The following is a 16912-nucleotide window of genomic DNA, read 5'->3' as shown; positions in this document are numbered from 1 at the left end:
CCTAAATAAAGCCAACAAACATTGTAGCCTGGAGGTAGACAATATCCTGATAAAAATAAATATCCTCTAAATCACATGGCTACACACTTGGCCTGTCTGCACTTGGCCTGTGCGCATCCTCACTCAAGATTGACAGGAGCGCTAACAAACAAAAGACAATTAATAAATTAACAATTCGTAAGTGAAATTTAAAAAAATTAAAAACTTGTTCCTCACAAGTGTAACCTAGGTTGTGAGCTCCTCAAACAACATGTCCACTCCAACAATGAGAACAGTAAAATAATAATAACAATATTGAATGCATTAACAACAATTACGGGAATTAACGGTAAATGTACTACTGATACTGGTGAGCCATCGCAATGGATTAGTCCACTGAGACAGGTGTCAATCAGACAGGTGTCTCACGCATATCTCGTGTTCCTTAAATATATACATTTGCGACTGCTTGACTAAAAAAGACCAACAGTCTATCGACCACTCGACTAAATGGGGTCAGCACTACTGCTGGGGGGAGGGTCAGGATGGAAAAACAACATCTCACAAGAAGGGAGCCCCCTACAGCTTTACATGGGAGGAAATATAGGAGGATGGATAACTGAATCCATCTGAAACACATGCGGAAGTAGTTGTTAATCTATTTCACATAGTAGGAACTAGGGTTGAGTTTATACAGATATTCATATCTCCATACCATCCTCTCATTACGGGATTTACGGTATTACCGGCTTAGTACACAGCAGGGCGCCAAAAAACCCTGCAAAAACCCAGAATGCTAACAAAATTAGCACAAGTAATAGCGAACAAGCGAATGTGAACAAGAGATATTGTGCTAATGAACAAAGTTGACGCATGTATGACGGAAGAACAGCGTGTGTACACACTGGGTCTGTGTGCAGTCTGGAATCACTAGGGCAACAGGCCTGCCTGCTCGAAGAATATGGGGGAGGAGCAGACGGGACAAGAACAAAGAAGAAAATAAAACAAGCAAGGAAATCAATATACAGAATACTCATCCAAAGGGCTTTGACTTCTCAAACACAGCAGGGGCTAACACAATATGACACCCCGTCACCTTATTAATTCAGCCACTTACTTAGATAGCTAGCGATTTAAACTTATGGGTCGAGTTAACGCAGAATTCTGTGTTCTGTGCTTCAGTCGCACTTCCCCATTCGGATGAGAATTCAAACAGCATTCCATCAGCAGACATCATCTTCGGTACTTTCTCGGTGTAGCTAGCATACATTTCTCCAGTAAAATGCAATATGAACTTTTAGCCAAACAATAGGAAATGTACACTGAACAAAAATATAAAATGCCACAACTTCTGGTGTGACCACCATTTGCTTCATGGAGTACAACACCACTCCTCATAGAGTTGATCAGGCTGTTGATTGTGGCCTGTGGAACGTTGTCCCACTCCTATTCAATGGCTGTTCGAAGTTCCTGGATAGTGGCGGGAATGGGAACATCCAGAGCATCCCAAACATGCTCAATGGGTGACATGTCTGGTGAGTAAGCAGGCCATAGAGGAACTGGGACATTTTCAGCTTCCAGGAATTGTGTACACATGGGGCCGTGCATTATTATGCTGAAACAGGAGGTGATGGCGTGGGATGAATGGCACAGAAATGGGCCTCAGGATCTTGTCACGGAATCTCTGTGCAGATGAGCTTTCCTGAGACGGTTTCTGACAGTGTGGGCAGAAATTCTTCGGTTGTGCAAACCCACAGTGTCATCAGCTGTCTAGGTGGCTGGTCTCAGACGAACCCGCAGGTGAAGAAGCCGGATGTGGAGGTCCTGGGCTGGTGTGGTTAGATGAGGTCTGCGGTTGTGAGGCCGGTTGGACGTACTGCCAAATTGCCTAAAACAAATGTTGGAGGTGGCTTATGGTAGAGAAATGAATAGGGATGCACAATATATGGGTAAGCATATCGGAATCGGACGATACTAGCTAAAAGTGCTAACATCGGCATGTCTAGTTTAACACAAAACCAATGTCAAAGCTGACATGCATACCTATATAACGTAGATAGATGACGTAATGACGGTACAAAAAGAGTACAGCGCTACACATGCAACACAGCAGTCCTAACCTAGCACACAATGTCTGCTGTGTGGATATATTTTTACATTTCAAAGGAACAAAAAGGCCATAGGCAATGTTTGTGCTGCTATGTTTTCAAATTGACATTTTTCAATACCACAAACCTAATTACTCATTTGAAAGTGAATCAGATGTTGAGCGACTACTTAGAACAAAAGGGGAACTAAGTGCACTCTTCCAACAACTAAACAAGTTGACTTCTTATGGCTTGGGGGCAGTATTTCGACATCTGGATGAGAAGCGTGCCCAAAGTAAACGGCCTGTTACTCAGGCCCAGAAGCTAGGATATGCATAACATTGGTAGATTTGGATAGAAAACACAAAAGTTTCCAAAACAGTTAAAATAATGTCTGAGTATAACATAACTGATATGGCAGGCGAAAACCTGAGGAGAATCCATCCAGGAGGTGGGATTTTTTTTGATGTGGGTTTTTTCAATTGAATGCCTATAGAGTATCTAATGGGTTAGGACCCAGATTGTAGGTCCTATGGCTTCCACTAAATGTCAGTCTTGAGACTGTTTCAGGCTTGTTTTCAAAAAAATGAAGAAGAATGAGACCTTTCTCTCAGTGGACTGTAGAATCATGCAATGCTGGTTTTGCGCGTGACCGAGGGAGCGCCCTTTGTTGTTTTTCCTTTCTATTTGAAATATTATCGATTATTTAGACAATTGACAACCTGAGGATTAATTATAAACATCGTTTGACATGTTTCAATTAACTTTACCAGTACTATTAGGATGTATTCGTCTGTATGTTTTGACTGCCTTTGAGCCAGTGGATTACTGAACAAAACAGAGTTTTTGGGATATAAAGAGGGACTTTATCGAACAAAAATAACATTTGTGTAGCTGGAACTCTAGTGACTGCAACCATATGAAGATCTTCAAAATATAAGTGATTAATTTTATTCGCCATCTCTGACTTTTGCAATTCCTTTACTTGGTTGTAAAATGTTTATATGCTTTTGTAAGAGGGGGCGCTGTCCTCAGATAATCGCATGGTATGCTTTCGCCATAAAGCCTTTTTGAAATCTGACAAAGCGGCTGGACTAACAAGAAGTTAGTCCTTAAGCCGATGTATAACACTTGTATTTTTTATGAATGTTTATTATGACTATTTCTGTATTTTGAATTTGGCGCTCTGCAATTTCACCGGATGTTGTCGAGGTGGGTTGCTAGCAGAACGCCTGCACCAGAAAGGTTAAAGTCGAGCAGTCATTTGAAAGAGTAAGAACATTTCAGCGAGACAACTCAAAGGCGAAATCCATTAAAGCCAAGATAACAGAATTCATTGCCCTTGATAATCAACCATTCTCTGTCGTGGATGGATGTTGGCTTTCATCGACTGGTCGAGCACCTGTACACACTACCAAGTAGTTCTCCATTTTTCAGATGTTGCCCTACCGGCGTTAGACAGTATTGTTGAAACTCACATCCATGGGCTACTTGCTATGGGCGTCACTGCTATTAGCTTCACGACTGACATTTGGACCAGCAACGTCAGCCCCATGAGCATGCCGAGTCTGACAGCACAGTGGGTCGACGAGGATTTTGTACTGAGGAAAGCCATGTTGCATGCACAAAAATGTTCCTGGTTCTCATACCGCTGCTGCCATTTCAATGGCATTTGAGAAAATGAATACACTCCTTGCTCCATTCGAACTACTGACTCAAGAAATAAGCTCATCAACTGAGTCTGCAGCAGACATCATACCCTCTGCCATGGCATTGAAATGCCTGCCAACAAACCTGCCTACACAGACCGTGGGGTTAAAACTGGCAAAAGTACTCTACTAGAGGCTGTGAACAAATGATTCAGGGGCATTCTCTGAGCCTCTTTACTGTGTCGCCACCATGCTCGATGCTAGGTACAAGGACCGCTACTTCGATGCAGACAAGAAACAGGGTTTACGTGAAATGTTAGACACAGCTGGACAAGATGGAAACAGACAGTGACAGTGTGCACCGAGGAAGAGGACCCACGACAGAAGAGGCCACTGACAGAGCTGAAACAAATGAACGAAACAGCCCAGTAAGAAAGTGAAATAAATAGGTTGATGTTTTACTGGTAATGGGGATGTACATAAATGCCAACAAAATTACTTTTTGGTCAGTGTGTGTGTTTCAACTATTTAACTGTACTAGAATGATTACAAGGCCGCTCAAATTTTTAATATTGGTTATCGGGTTTGTTGGAAAGGAAAATATTGGATATCGGCCAAAAATGTTATATCGGTGCATCCCCATAAGTTACCATTAAATTCTCTGGCAACAGCTCTGGTGGACATTCCTGAAGTCAGCATGCAAATAGCATACTACCTAAACTTCATACATCTGTGGCATTGTGTTGTGACAAAACTGCACAGTTTATTGTCCCCAGAACAAGGTACACCTGTGTAATGATCATGCTCTTTAATCAGCTTCTGGATATGCCACTAACAGGGATGTAAACAAATTTGTGAGAAATAAAAGGTTTTCGTGCATATGCAACATTTCTGGGATCTTTTATTTCAGCTCATGAAACATGGGACCAACACTTCACATGTTGCGTTTATATATATTTGGTCAGTGCAGCTGGCTACATTCTTGCTATGATAAACATTAGAAATATGATGGCCATGCATCGTTTTTGCAAAAAAGACCTTGCTTTCTGTTTGTTGCATGCTCATTTACTTATTGCACTTCTGTTGTAATCTGATGAAAATGAAGCTCTAGTGCAACACATTCGGCAGAAATGTTTTTTTTTTCTGTGAAGAAAAACTATAGTTGCACGTCCCTGATCACTTGATTGAAGCAACAATAACAAATACAAAATAAAAATAAATATTTTTATTTTAAGTTGCCCTTCAATATAAAATGCCACCCGTCAATAAGCAGCTGGACTCACATGCTCCCTCTTTCTCCCGTGTGCTATTTTACAAACAATCGCGTGACTGGGCTCAACTGTTCTGGAGAACTATGGTAAGCTTCATAATGTAAAAATGTGACAGATTAAATTAACGTGATGTGCTTTATCTTCTAACGTATTGCACAAGTTAAATGCAGGTATTTACTTAAAAAGTAGCTGCAAATATATATATATTTTTTAAAACTGTATTGAGGGTATTGAAAAATCATCCTGTGGCTATAGCCAGGTATATCACCCAAGCCTAGGAGGAACCCACCTACCTTATATTAATCCAAGCTTGATAATAAGGAAGATCAGTTTCTAAAATCCCCCCCACCACCCCACCTGAGCAACTGGACTGACATCTCTGGGCTGATCCAAGGCCAGCAGCTGACTGACCATCTCAGACTGAGTGCTGCTTTTCCCCCTGGACCACATCTGGCCCCACTCACTCAGGGACACACATGACTATGAGAAACAAGCAAACAATGTCCAGGCCTGGCTGTCTAGAAGAAACAAACAACCACAGTGGCTCCGTCCCTCCTCCAACTTTCTCCCTCCTGAAAAGTCGGCATGCCTGGATTTGGTAACGATGTCGATCCAGCAACAGCAGGGAATCAAGTGCCCAGAACCACATGAAACGTGATTATGAAACAACGCTAATTTAGAGCTAGCCTGCTTGTCAATAATTAACAGAGGGCACTTAGCCTCTCCGGTAACACAGGGGAAATGTCTCTTTCTCTCACTGCCCAAGTGGAGGGATTTCACCTTTAGATGCAGGCACTGTTGCATTTTACACCAATTTAATTTGTTAACATCTGTTATAAGTGAATTAACGTGTCATCATAACAGGTCATAAGGGCCATCTACTCCTGAGGAAGCAAGATAAATATTTTCGTCCATTTTAGTGACGTGTTAATCTGAAATTAATTGTGGCGGCAGGTAGTAACAGCAAGGTTGCTAGATCGAATCACCAAGCTGACAAGGTAAAAATCTGTCGTTCCGCCCCTGAATGCAGTTCACCCACTGTTCCTAGGCCATCATTGTAGATAAGAATATGTTCTTATCTGCCTTGCCTAGTTAAATAAAAGGTTCATTTGAAAAAACACTTCAATTTCAAGACAGCTTCACTGTAACTGTGATGCCACTGAACAGCAACACAGTAGCTGAGGCATTGTCAGGCAAAGAAGGATTGTAATATCATGGGCTAAAAACAGTATGACTGAACTGGCTCTCCACCGGGCCTGTCTATTTATAAGTAATCAGGCATTTTGTGATGAGCGTCGGCCAGCCCTGTTTAAAACAGATAAGAGGGGTGATAGGTGTTTTATGTGGGAAGCTAGCCATCCCTCAGGCAAAAATTGTGCTTCAATAGCCTACAGTATCCAAAAGACAAAAATAATGAAGGACGGAGGTGGCTGAAGAACAGTTTTTAGAACAAAAACAAGGTTGTCATCCTAAACACCACAAACTGCTAGAGGCATGTTGTTTTCATAAGTGAAGTGGAGCAGAGCAGCTCCCCCCTGTAAACACACTGGTCAAAATGGTGGCCTCTGACTGCAGTCCCAAGGTCCATGACTGAAGTTCAGACAGACACACAGTTAAAAGGGCAGGGTTCATGTCATGACCCCAAACTACAGGGGCAGAGAAGGACAGACACAGCACACTACAAACTGCAGCCAAGAAAAGGTGTTGGTCTAGGCTAAACAACCCAGAGTTAAGCCTCTAAGGTCCAAAGGTACATCATTACTGGTGCCAATTTCCAAGTGGGCCTTTGTGTTGACATGAGATCACATGTAGGCTATGCAGCTTTCTACATATTATTTTATCAATGGGAAAATGCTTTCACTTATATTCATAACAAAATGCAGTGTAGCTTAGATAAGAAATTGACAAAAATAAAATTGGAGATAACTTACTTGTTTACAAAACACAAATATTTACAGTTGTCAACTAATCTAATTTGGGTATGTAATATGTCAATAGAAAACCAACGACAGCCCACATGCTTCTTGCATAATGTAAGGCAGTGGTTCCCAACCAGGGTTACTAGGACCCCTGGGGGTACTTGGCATATCCACAGGGTGTAGTTAAGAATATTAATGAGCCCGTAGGCTTACTGGTAAAATGCACATGAGGGGGTACTTCCGGGGTACTCCGGGCAGAGCAAAATTCAGTTGACGGTACAGTAACCGAAAAAAGGTTGGGAACCACTGATGTAAGGAGTCGGCACATGAGTTTCCCATGTAAGCCAGAGAGATGGAGAAAGGTTGGATGAGAGGGTGAAAGGGGAAGAATGAAAGAGGGAAGGAGAGGGGGAATAATGAGGGAGGAGAGGAAGCAAAGCAGCTAAGAGTCATGCTGGGAAGCTCAGGAATCCGAGGAAATGATGCAACATGTGCCCAGCCAGGACTGAAGGGAAGGGACAAGTTCTACAAAACAAAGAGGCTAGGATTCCTTGTACAATGTCACTGCAGGGCGACAAACAAACACCATGTAGGGAGCAGAGTCATCAACCAATTTGTTCAGACTAAAATTCACCTTTAATGTTATCAAGGCTCTACAATGCTGAGTGGATCTGTACTTCAGTGGCAAACTGCATAGTGATCTATCCACATCGTCAATGCTTTGAACTAGCGACGGGCCGCAGAAACTTAACAGACAATCGTGAGTGTTACCCTAATGGCCATGTAAACTGTGACCATTCTGAAAATGTCAGCGTGTAAGACAACAAGGAAAGGCTATATATTTGCATGACTTGTAGCTACAATCACAACTAGGCCTACAACATTATGGAAATAACAGCCTACAGTTTAGTCTAATACTGAGTAGCATCCCATTGCTGGGTCTGGTGGAGAGCAGCAGCACCAAGCACCTGTTTGAGGCCAGTTGTTCCTCTTGATGGCTAAGATGAGGTTTGGGCTGTGAAGAGCTGATCCTAGGCCAGCGAGTCAAGGAAGTATCCAGGCCGGATCCATTGTGGCGATGATGAGGTCAAGTGAACCATGAAGAGGATTGGGGGCGGGGATGGAGATACATTTCATTTACTGGGCCTCAGTTCAGTCACTGCCTATCACACCCGCTTAGACACACTTCTTCTCCATGAGTGAACATCACCCTGGGAAAGACTGCTAAAATCAGGACGAGAGAGAGAGAGAGATCCGGGCTAGGCCTACTCCTTCATGAAATAGCAGTGAAGAGGACGGAAAGACAAAGACAGACAAGGGTACCGGATGGGGATTGAGCACAATGCCGGCTTGTTACGAATACTAGGCCTATGGCTCAAACTTCCTAGGATGTCTAGATCTGGATGTTTCAGATGGTGAAAATGGAAATAATGAACGTGTCAAGGGAGTAAAACAGCAGTATACAACATCACTCATTCTTCTGCAGAACCCTTCAACAGCATGACTGATTCATTTAACAATAAATGGGTTATCATGATTAAAGCCATTTAACATTGGCCTGAGTTTTATCTACCATTTAGGGCTGGGCGGTATACCGTATTTGACTATATACTGGTATTGATGCACGGACTGGTTTGAGATTTTACTTTATCTATAACTGCATTTCAAAATTTGGTTTGTTAAATGTGATATGAAACTCTGGTGTATTCAATGTCAGTTTTTATAGTTTACTCTATTTGCTACTTAAGTCATCTCCTCCTTTCCTGCATGCCACTAACCCCACCAAGCCCTGCCCCGTCACTCAAGGAGAGAGCAGTTACTCGACCACAGAGTCACGGGCACGTTCTTGTCGTTCACTTTGCATGGTCAGATGGATGCAGCAATGTTGGTGACATGCTGCTTTCTACAAGCGTTCTATACACAAACTAATAGTGTATCTTACTCTCTGTAAACTATCTGCTAGTTTGTCTTTTCTTAGCGAAGTGTTGCTGAAATAATTTGTGTTAGCCGCTAATGCTAATCACTAGTTAGTTGGCTAGCTAGCTTGCTAAAGGAACCAAGGGTCAGCGCAAACACAGCTAACTAATACTGCCTGGTACCAGTGCTGGTGTCGGCCTAGATAAGAATGTTTGTGCAATGCCATCTTATCATTACAGAGTAATAGGCAAAACATTAATATGTTGGCTAGCTAGCTACATGAAGAAAGAAAACATGTAATGTAACATCTAATTAGGTTCACCTGGAAACACTGACAAACACTTTGGTTCCTGTCAATAATTCCTCCCTGGTTTATTAATTCATTGTCATGTCAAACAATAATGTATTCAAGGTGCTGACCACTCCAACTATAGAATTAGAATAATCATTATATTTCCATGATTCCAACAGTTCACCAATTAACTGGGCCTTACATTTCATGCTGTGTGGCAGTGTGGAAATTATACTAAAACTGCAGGAAACACAGAAATTGATGAAAATGCTGACAACGTTTTTGTTTTGTGTTGGATTGAACAGTATAAAAATGGAGAAAGACCCATTGAAATCACTTAGAATGTATGTGCTGCCACCCTAGAGTCATGAACTACTCAAAGCATATTTAGAACTTACATTATTAAAAAAGCGTCAATTACCATCATAAATGTCAACGATATTGTGATATGATCTTTTGTCCTTATCCCCCAGCCCTACAACCATTTAGTCATTTTTATAGTCGGCAGAGTAACTGACATGACTGATAGTATTGATAGAAATATAGGAATGCACTCACTGATCAAGATAAGTCATATCGCTACCCTAGATGGCAGAACGTTATCTTGAATCATGTGATATCCCTGGCACCCTCCCTCTCCGGCCACTGGACCTTTGAAACTTAAATAAACTGATAACTTCTTGTCGACCATGGCTGTAAACTCAGGAACCCCATGATGTAACGGGGAGAGATGTTGCCTGATTAAGTTTGATTTTCACTTGCCCATTTGGACGTTTGCATTCGCCGTGAATGTGACCCAAGAATGAACTCACCGAACGAATTCCTGTTTAGACGTGAAATCAAATTGCACAAATTAGGGTATTTCTAGTCATGTTCTCCTATCTAGGAACTAACGTAAAACAAATTTAACTGTGTTGAGTTAGTGACATGGTAAATGTCATCCACTTGACACTCATTGGACATGACTGTCTGAGTAGGTTTGTTTTGGTGTTATAGTACTATGACGTTATCCATACAATTTCAATTCAATTGAACATGCATGTCAACCTTGCTGATTTTTTGCAATACCTGAAACCTCCCCACCTGACCCTCCTACGTTAAATAAACCTAGTCTGCAAGTGCTTGGGGTGCCTACAGGGGATGTTCAATAAAGAGAAACTGCAGAATCTTTAAAAGAATAAACCCACAGGCATACAAATACTTGACTGGGAGTCCTACATGATTTGTTCCGTATGCAAAACAGAAACAAAACTGAAAAACAAAATTGTCCATTCAGAATTAATACACCTCTACCCCCATAGCAGATGTAAAGAATATCACTATAAGCCACATACAACAACATAGGCTAATACTGAGATGTTTTCACTAAATAAACACTGCCCACTACTAAAACGGCATACCTTTAAGGAGTGCCTGGTCTGGTTGACGACTAAGACGAACAGACACGCCTAAGGGAACTTTCTCCACCAGCTCAAAGTTAAGTAACTCATGTGGAACCATTATCAAATCTATAAGAAAGAAAAAAGGGATGACGCCAACTAGTGGGCTTTTTAGTCCAGAAGACATCAGTAACAACAACAAAAATTACCTGGGTGTTGAACTAGCTTTGGTCCCCACCTTGTATTCTGATGTGTCAAGACATTTGTGTAAGATGATTCAATTCTTCATATTTACAAGGGGGTCTGACAAATGTATCAAGGGCCTAGGTATTGCCTGGGGATGAAATCGATATGAAATGTATAATGGTGCGATCACATGGGCCCAATGGTCACCATGGAAGGCAGAGAAGCAAGACCGAATGAAACAATCCAATAGGATTCACTATCAATATAGCGATACTACGAGACCAGATATTTTATGGCAAAAAAGATTAGACTAAACTCTATGGCCCTATAAAAGCCTACTTTGTCAAATTGTGGGTGCTATAGCTTGCAATTTTTTTTAAAACTCTAGGTAACAACATAATGCTGTTTGTTTCTAACATTACAAGTGGTTTCATCAATAAGTAAAATTTGCGACTACCCTACAATCCAACAGTAAAAGCGCAGAGTCTGGTGAGTGCAACAACCCTCTATTAGGGCCGGGACAACAGAAAGGTACTCCGTGACAGTATCCCTCTGCCAGTCAGTGTAGAGCGCCAGTCTACACTGTGTGGCATCCCCAGCTTGAGGTCTCAGCAAGGCTAAGGACACCATATAAACAAGGCCTAAAAATTTATGAAAGAGTCACATCAGCAAATATTGCTTAGAAAATTGAGTGAGAAATTACCATGTCTCCAAGGGTCCTTGGGCTCCACTGCTCCAGAGACAATATCCTCATCTGAAGGAAAAGTCACCCTCTTGCCATTTTTGTGTTTATCATCCCCCTCATCCAGGGCTGGAGAGAGGGCCTCTCCTGTGGCAATGACAGGTGGCGAGTCCTCCTGTTCTGAGGGTTTATCAGGTTCCTTGTCCGTGACAACATCTGGGGTAGATGAATCTGGATTGGTACCGCTTGAGAATGTCTCCTCTGCTAGGGATGGTCCCTGGTCTGTAGGTTCTGACTCCAACATGCCACTTTCATCGAGGCTCAAATCCACACTAATGTCCATATCCCCACCATCATCCCCTTCCTCAATAGCAAACATGAGGGCCGATGGTGTTGTATCCTTGATACTCTCCTCTTGGTAGTCATTAGAAATGGCAAAGTCAGAACTGACAATTGCAGGGGTATTTGGGACGCTGTTGTTCTTATTCCCGTTCACTTCGTCGATTTCTAGTGTCTCTTTTGACCGGTGGTTGTCCTCCCCCCGCGGGTTGTCAGTGAGCCTGGCTAGAGAGGACGTGTCGGCGACCTCCGTGCCAATGCCTTGTTTGCACAAGTCTCCATCCATCAGTTCCGAAATCCGGGGTATGATCTCTTCCGAGTTATTGGTAGTATTGTCATCGACATTACTCTTCATTTTGACATTGCACAAATCTAGAGCTTGCTCCTCGATATTCATATTTTCATTTCCAGGAAGGTAGTGTTGGCAATTGATCTAGCAATTTGACGGGATTCGAGAACTCTGCACTTGACACAAGGTTGATTTCAGTCTAGCATTTGAATGCTGGTCTTCGTTCCTAAAATAGCTAACAATTTGTAAAATAAGTACTTTCATCGAGAATGTTTACAACTTTGTTTTGACAACAACGACAATATAAAGTGCATTCTAAGTGTTAAAAGTAATTGGTTGACAAAACAGCTATTTGTGCTCACATGCACAACTATTTCAAGATAGAATTTCTTGACTGGTTTGATACGTGATACCTTTGATAAATCGACCATATTCCATGTCCAGCAACTGTAAATAGTTGTCAAATTATCAAGACCTAAAGGTAACACACCGTGTGTCAAACGACTGTGACAAGCAAATCCTAACCGAGAAATAACGTATTATCCTGCGACAGTAGCTAGTCTCAATCTAGTTTATACTTCTTTAGCTAGCTAATTTAATGCTAGGTAACCACGATAGATAATGAAGTGCATAGATTTGCCGTTTTTAGTTAAAGTATTCTGTATTTTGTTCGTCAGCGCGCCCTAAATGTGGATGTGGAAGCTAGCTAACGTTCTAACTATATATTGGGTGACCAGCTAACGTTACCTGGCTAACTAGCTAAAACTGTACAATTCGCTCACGGTGCCTCCATTACGTTAGCAAAATACTATGCATTGTGCATTAAGCAAACTAGCTACAGTAGTTACCCAAAAATGACATCTAGAACAGTTTAGTTTCATGCACCTTTCGGTAGACCCAAATGCTTTGTTTTCGAGTTTATCATTCTATTAAAAAAAAAAACATTAAAAATGATTTCCTAATGTCGCTCGCGGTCTCACCGGAGCACCTCGCATCGCAATCCCCGAATAGGCAAGGAAAAAACAAGCGTCATAGTCCGGAGCATGTTTTAGTTCGTTCCCAAAATTAAATAACAATACTCTCCTTTTCGATTGTTACTGTAAAACAAAGACGTGCCGCTTATTGACGTTCCCCCGAGAAGTGCTTGAATGCAAATATGCTGTTTTATCTCCTCGTCCGTGTGCTAGCTAGCATTAGCTTACTCAAGTCCAACAACTGTTTGTTGTCTCTACGTCATCGCAAATCCGTGGGCATGGGGAGGTTCACTAGTTACCACAGCCACAAAGTCAATATTGGTCTTAATTTAATATGGTTAGGTATAAAGCATGCCAATCAGACTTGAAGAAGAGAAATTGTAGAAATGGGCGTGGTTTATTGCTTTGTGGCAACTAGTGACGCCCAGGGGCATGTTCAGTGGACGCAACGTAGCAGAACGCTGCCAATAGAAATGCAATACGCTGCCAACATCGAACAGTCGTAGGTATGCTAATATGTTTGACGTAGAACACTTCTAATTCATATCATCTATTTCTATTTGCAGCGTTTTAAAATGTTGCTGAGAATGATTACGATGCTACGTGAGCATTTGGTGTAAGCGCTTTCGCCTAAAACATACAGTCAGTTGAAACAAAAATAATTATTGTCGCAATAGGTGTTACAAATATGTGCTATGTCTGACAAGAAAGTGTGATGCACATTCACAAATTCTCCCCTTGGCCCTTGTAGTCAAACTTATCAAATTGTAACATGTGGACATAACTGGGTTTCCCCTAGATAACACAGCCACAAAGTCAGAATGGTCTATATCGTAGAAAATAATAGAGCAATGTAGAAATAGGCAGGGTTTATGACTTTGTGGCAATAGTGACCACCACACAACTGTACAGAATGAAGACGACAATACTGTAATTACGATAACTAACTTTGAAAATATCCTAATCTTTGCATCATGTACCACCAAGGGTGACAACACAGTGATACTTGAACTGATTTGATGTGAGAAACAATTTTGTTTACAGTTCCATCGCCTACGAATCCCAATTCATCTCATTGCATACAGACTCAGATGGCAGTGTTGGTGAACTCTGAATAGACCTACCAGTGATTGAATCAATAGAACACTGGGATGGGCAGAACAACGGGTCAATTGTTGATCTCCCCCCAAGGAAGGACAGTCCATAGATATCCTATTAAATTACTAGTCTAATTCCTAATTCTCTGGGACAATAATTAATTGATTAGATTGTTGGGTCACACTTACAGTGTCCTTATGACAGTATTATGTGAACAGAATGAAATGACAGACTTGGAAAAAAATACAACTAATGCCAAATCGCCTTCCAGGTGTTCTTTGTGTGATCAGTTCTTTATGCACTTAATCAGAATACTGAATCAAACATTATTTTTCATGTCTGTAGTGTTTACTAAAAATATACACTGAGTATACAAAACATTAAGGACACCTGCAAGGGAAGGGAAGGAGATGGGTTAAAGAAGGATTTTAAGCCCTGAGACAATTGAGACATGGATTGTGTATGTACCATTCAGTCTGTGAATGGGCATGACAAAACATGTAAGTGCCTTTGAAGGGGGTATGGTAGTAGGTGCCAGGCACATTGGTTTGTGTCAAGAACTGCAACACTCCTGGGTTTTTCACACTCAACAGTTTCCCCTGTGCATCAAGAATGGAGCAACAACGGTTCAGCCGTGGTAGGCCACACAAGCTCACAGAACAGAACAGCAGAGTGCTGAAGCAGGTAGCACGTAAAAATCAGCTGTCAGTTGCAACACTCACTACCACGTTCCAAACTGCCTCTGGAAGCAACGTCAGCACAATACCTGTTTGTTAGGAGCTTCATGAAATGGGTTTCCATGGCCGAGCAGCAGCACACAAGCCTAAGATCATCATGCACAATGCCAAGCGTCGGCTGGAGTGGTGTAAAGCTCGCCGCCATTGAACTCTGGAGCAGTAGAAACACCATCTGTCAGTCTGACGGACGAGTCTTGGTTTGGCAGATGCTAAGAGAACGCTACCTGCCCCCAATGCATAGTGCCAACTGTAAAGTGTGGTGGAAGAGGAATAATGGTCTGGGCTGTTTTTCATGGTTCGGGCTAGGCCCCTTAATACCTGTGAAGGGAAATCTTAATGCTACAGCGTACAATTACATTCTAGACGATTCTGTGTCTCCAACGTTGTGGCAACAGTTTGGGGAAGGCCCTTTCCTGTTTCAGCATGACAATGCCCCCGTGCACAAAGCGAGGTCCATGCAGAAATGTTTTGTCAGGATCGGTGTGGAAGAACTTGACTGGCATGCACAGAGCCCTGGCCTCAACCCCATCAAACACCTTTTGGATGAATTTGAATGCCGACTGCGAGCCAGGCCTAATTGCCGTACAGTGCCCAACCTCACTAATTCTCTTGTGACTGAATGGAAGCAAGTTCCTGAAGCAATGTTCCAACATCTAGTTGAAGGCCTTCACAGAAGAGTGGAGGTTGTTATTACAGTAAAGTGGGTACAAACTCCATAATGATGCCCATGATTTTGTAATGAGATGTTCGACGAGCAGATGTCCACATACTTTTGGTCACAAGGTGTCACAATGCTTATGTTTCTAGCTCCAACCTGTGCAGTAATAGCTCCAACAGTGCAGTACTACATAATAATACAAAACAATACACACAAATCCCAATAACAAAAATTAAGAAATATCAGAACGAGCAATGTCAGAGTCCGGGAATATAAATATACACTGAACAAAAATATAAACACAACTTGTAAAGTGTTGATCCCATATTTCATGAGCTGAAATAAAATATCACGGAAATGTTTAATATGCACAAAAAGCTTATTTCTCTCTCAAATTCTGTGCACAAATTTGATTACATCGCTGTTAGTGAGCATTTCTCATTTGATAAAATAATCCATCCACCTGACAGGTGTGGCATATCAAGAAGTTGATTAAACAGCACGATCATTACACAGGTGCACCTTGTGCTGGGGACAATAAAAGGCCACTCTAAAATGTCAGTTTTGTCCCACAACACAATGCCACAGATGTCTCAAGTTTTGAGGGAATGTGCAATTAGCATGCTGACTGCAGGAATGTCCACCAGAGCTGTTGCCAGAGAATGTTAATTTCTCTACCATAAGCCGCCTAGTTTTAGAGAATTTGCCAGTACTTCTAACCGGCCTCACAACCGCAGACAACGTGTGGGCAAGCGGTTTGCTAATGTCAGCGTTGTGAACTGAGTGCCCCATGGTGGCGTTGGGGTTATGGTATGGGCAGGCATAAGCTACGGACAATGAACACAATTGCATTTTATTGATGGCAATTTGAATGCACAGAAATATCGTGATGAGATCCTGAGGCCCATTTCTGTGCCATTCATCCAATGCCATCAGCTCATGTTTCAACATGATAATGCACAGCCCCATATCGCAAGGATCTGTACACAATTCCTGGAAGCTGAAAATGTCCCAGTTCTTCCATGGGCTACATACTCACCAGACAGGTCACCTATTGTGCATGTTTGGGATGTTCTGGATCGATGTGTATGACAGCGTGTTTCAGTTTCCACCAATATCCAGCAACTTCGCACAGCCATTGAAAAGGAGTGGGACAACATTCCACAGGCCACAATCAACTGCCTGATAAACTCTTTGCGAAGGAAATGTGTCGCACTGCATGAGGCAAATGGTGGTCACACCAGAAACTGATTGATTTTCTGATCCACGCCCCTACTTAAAAAAAGATTTCTGCGATCAACATTATATCTGTATTCCCAGTCGTGAAATCCATAGATTAGGGCCTAATTAATTTATTTCAATTGATTGACTTCATTATATCAGCTGTAACTCAGTAACTTTGAAATTGTTGCATGTTGCATTTATATATTTTTGCAGTATATACTGTATTGTCTTC

The 16912-nt window shown here is 41.9% G+C and overlaps 1 protein-coding gene across 2 annotated transcripts in view; it reads right to left on the bottom strand.

Annotated features, from left to right (window-relative positions):
- LOC109908837 (protein phosphatase 1 regulatory subunit 37) overlaps positions 1-13278 on the bottom strand; it is a 60213-nt gene extending 46935 nt beyond the window's left edge. The window contains exon 1 of one of the 2 annotated variants that reach the window (XM_020507561.2): positions 11383-13278. In XM_020507561.2, the coding sequence (XP_020363150.1) occupies positions 11383-12097 (715 nt within the window). In that variant the 5' untranslated portion in view covers positions 12098-13278. The remainder of the gene's footprint in view (positions 1-11382) is intronic. The other variant, XM_020507559.2, reaches the window with a different exon arrangement.
- Positions 13279-16912: the final 3634 nt, after the last annotated feature.

The sequence above is a fragment of the Oncorhynchus kisutch genome, linkage group LG18 (assembly GCF_002021735.2).
Source record: "Oncorhynchus kisutch isolate 150728-3 linkage group LG18, Okis_V2, whole genome shotgun sequence".
Lineage (NCBI taxonomy): Eukaryota > Metazoa > Chordata > Actinopteri > Salmoniformes > Salmonidae > Oncorhynchus > Oncorhynchus kisutch.
Note: the sequence above shows the minus strand (reverse complement) of the source record. Positions and strands in the feature narration are given on the sequence as shown.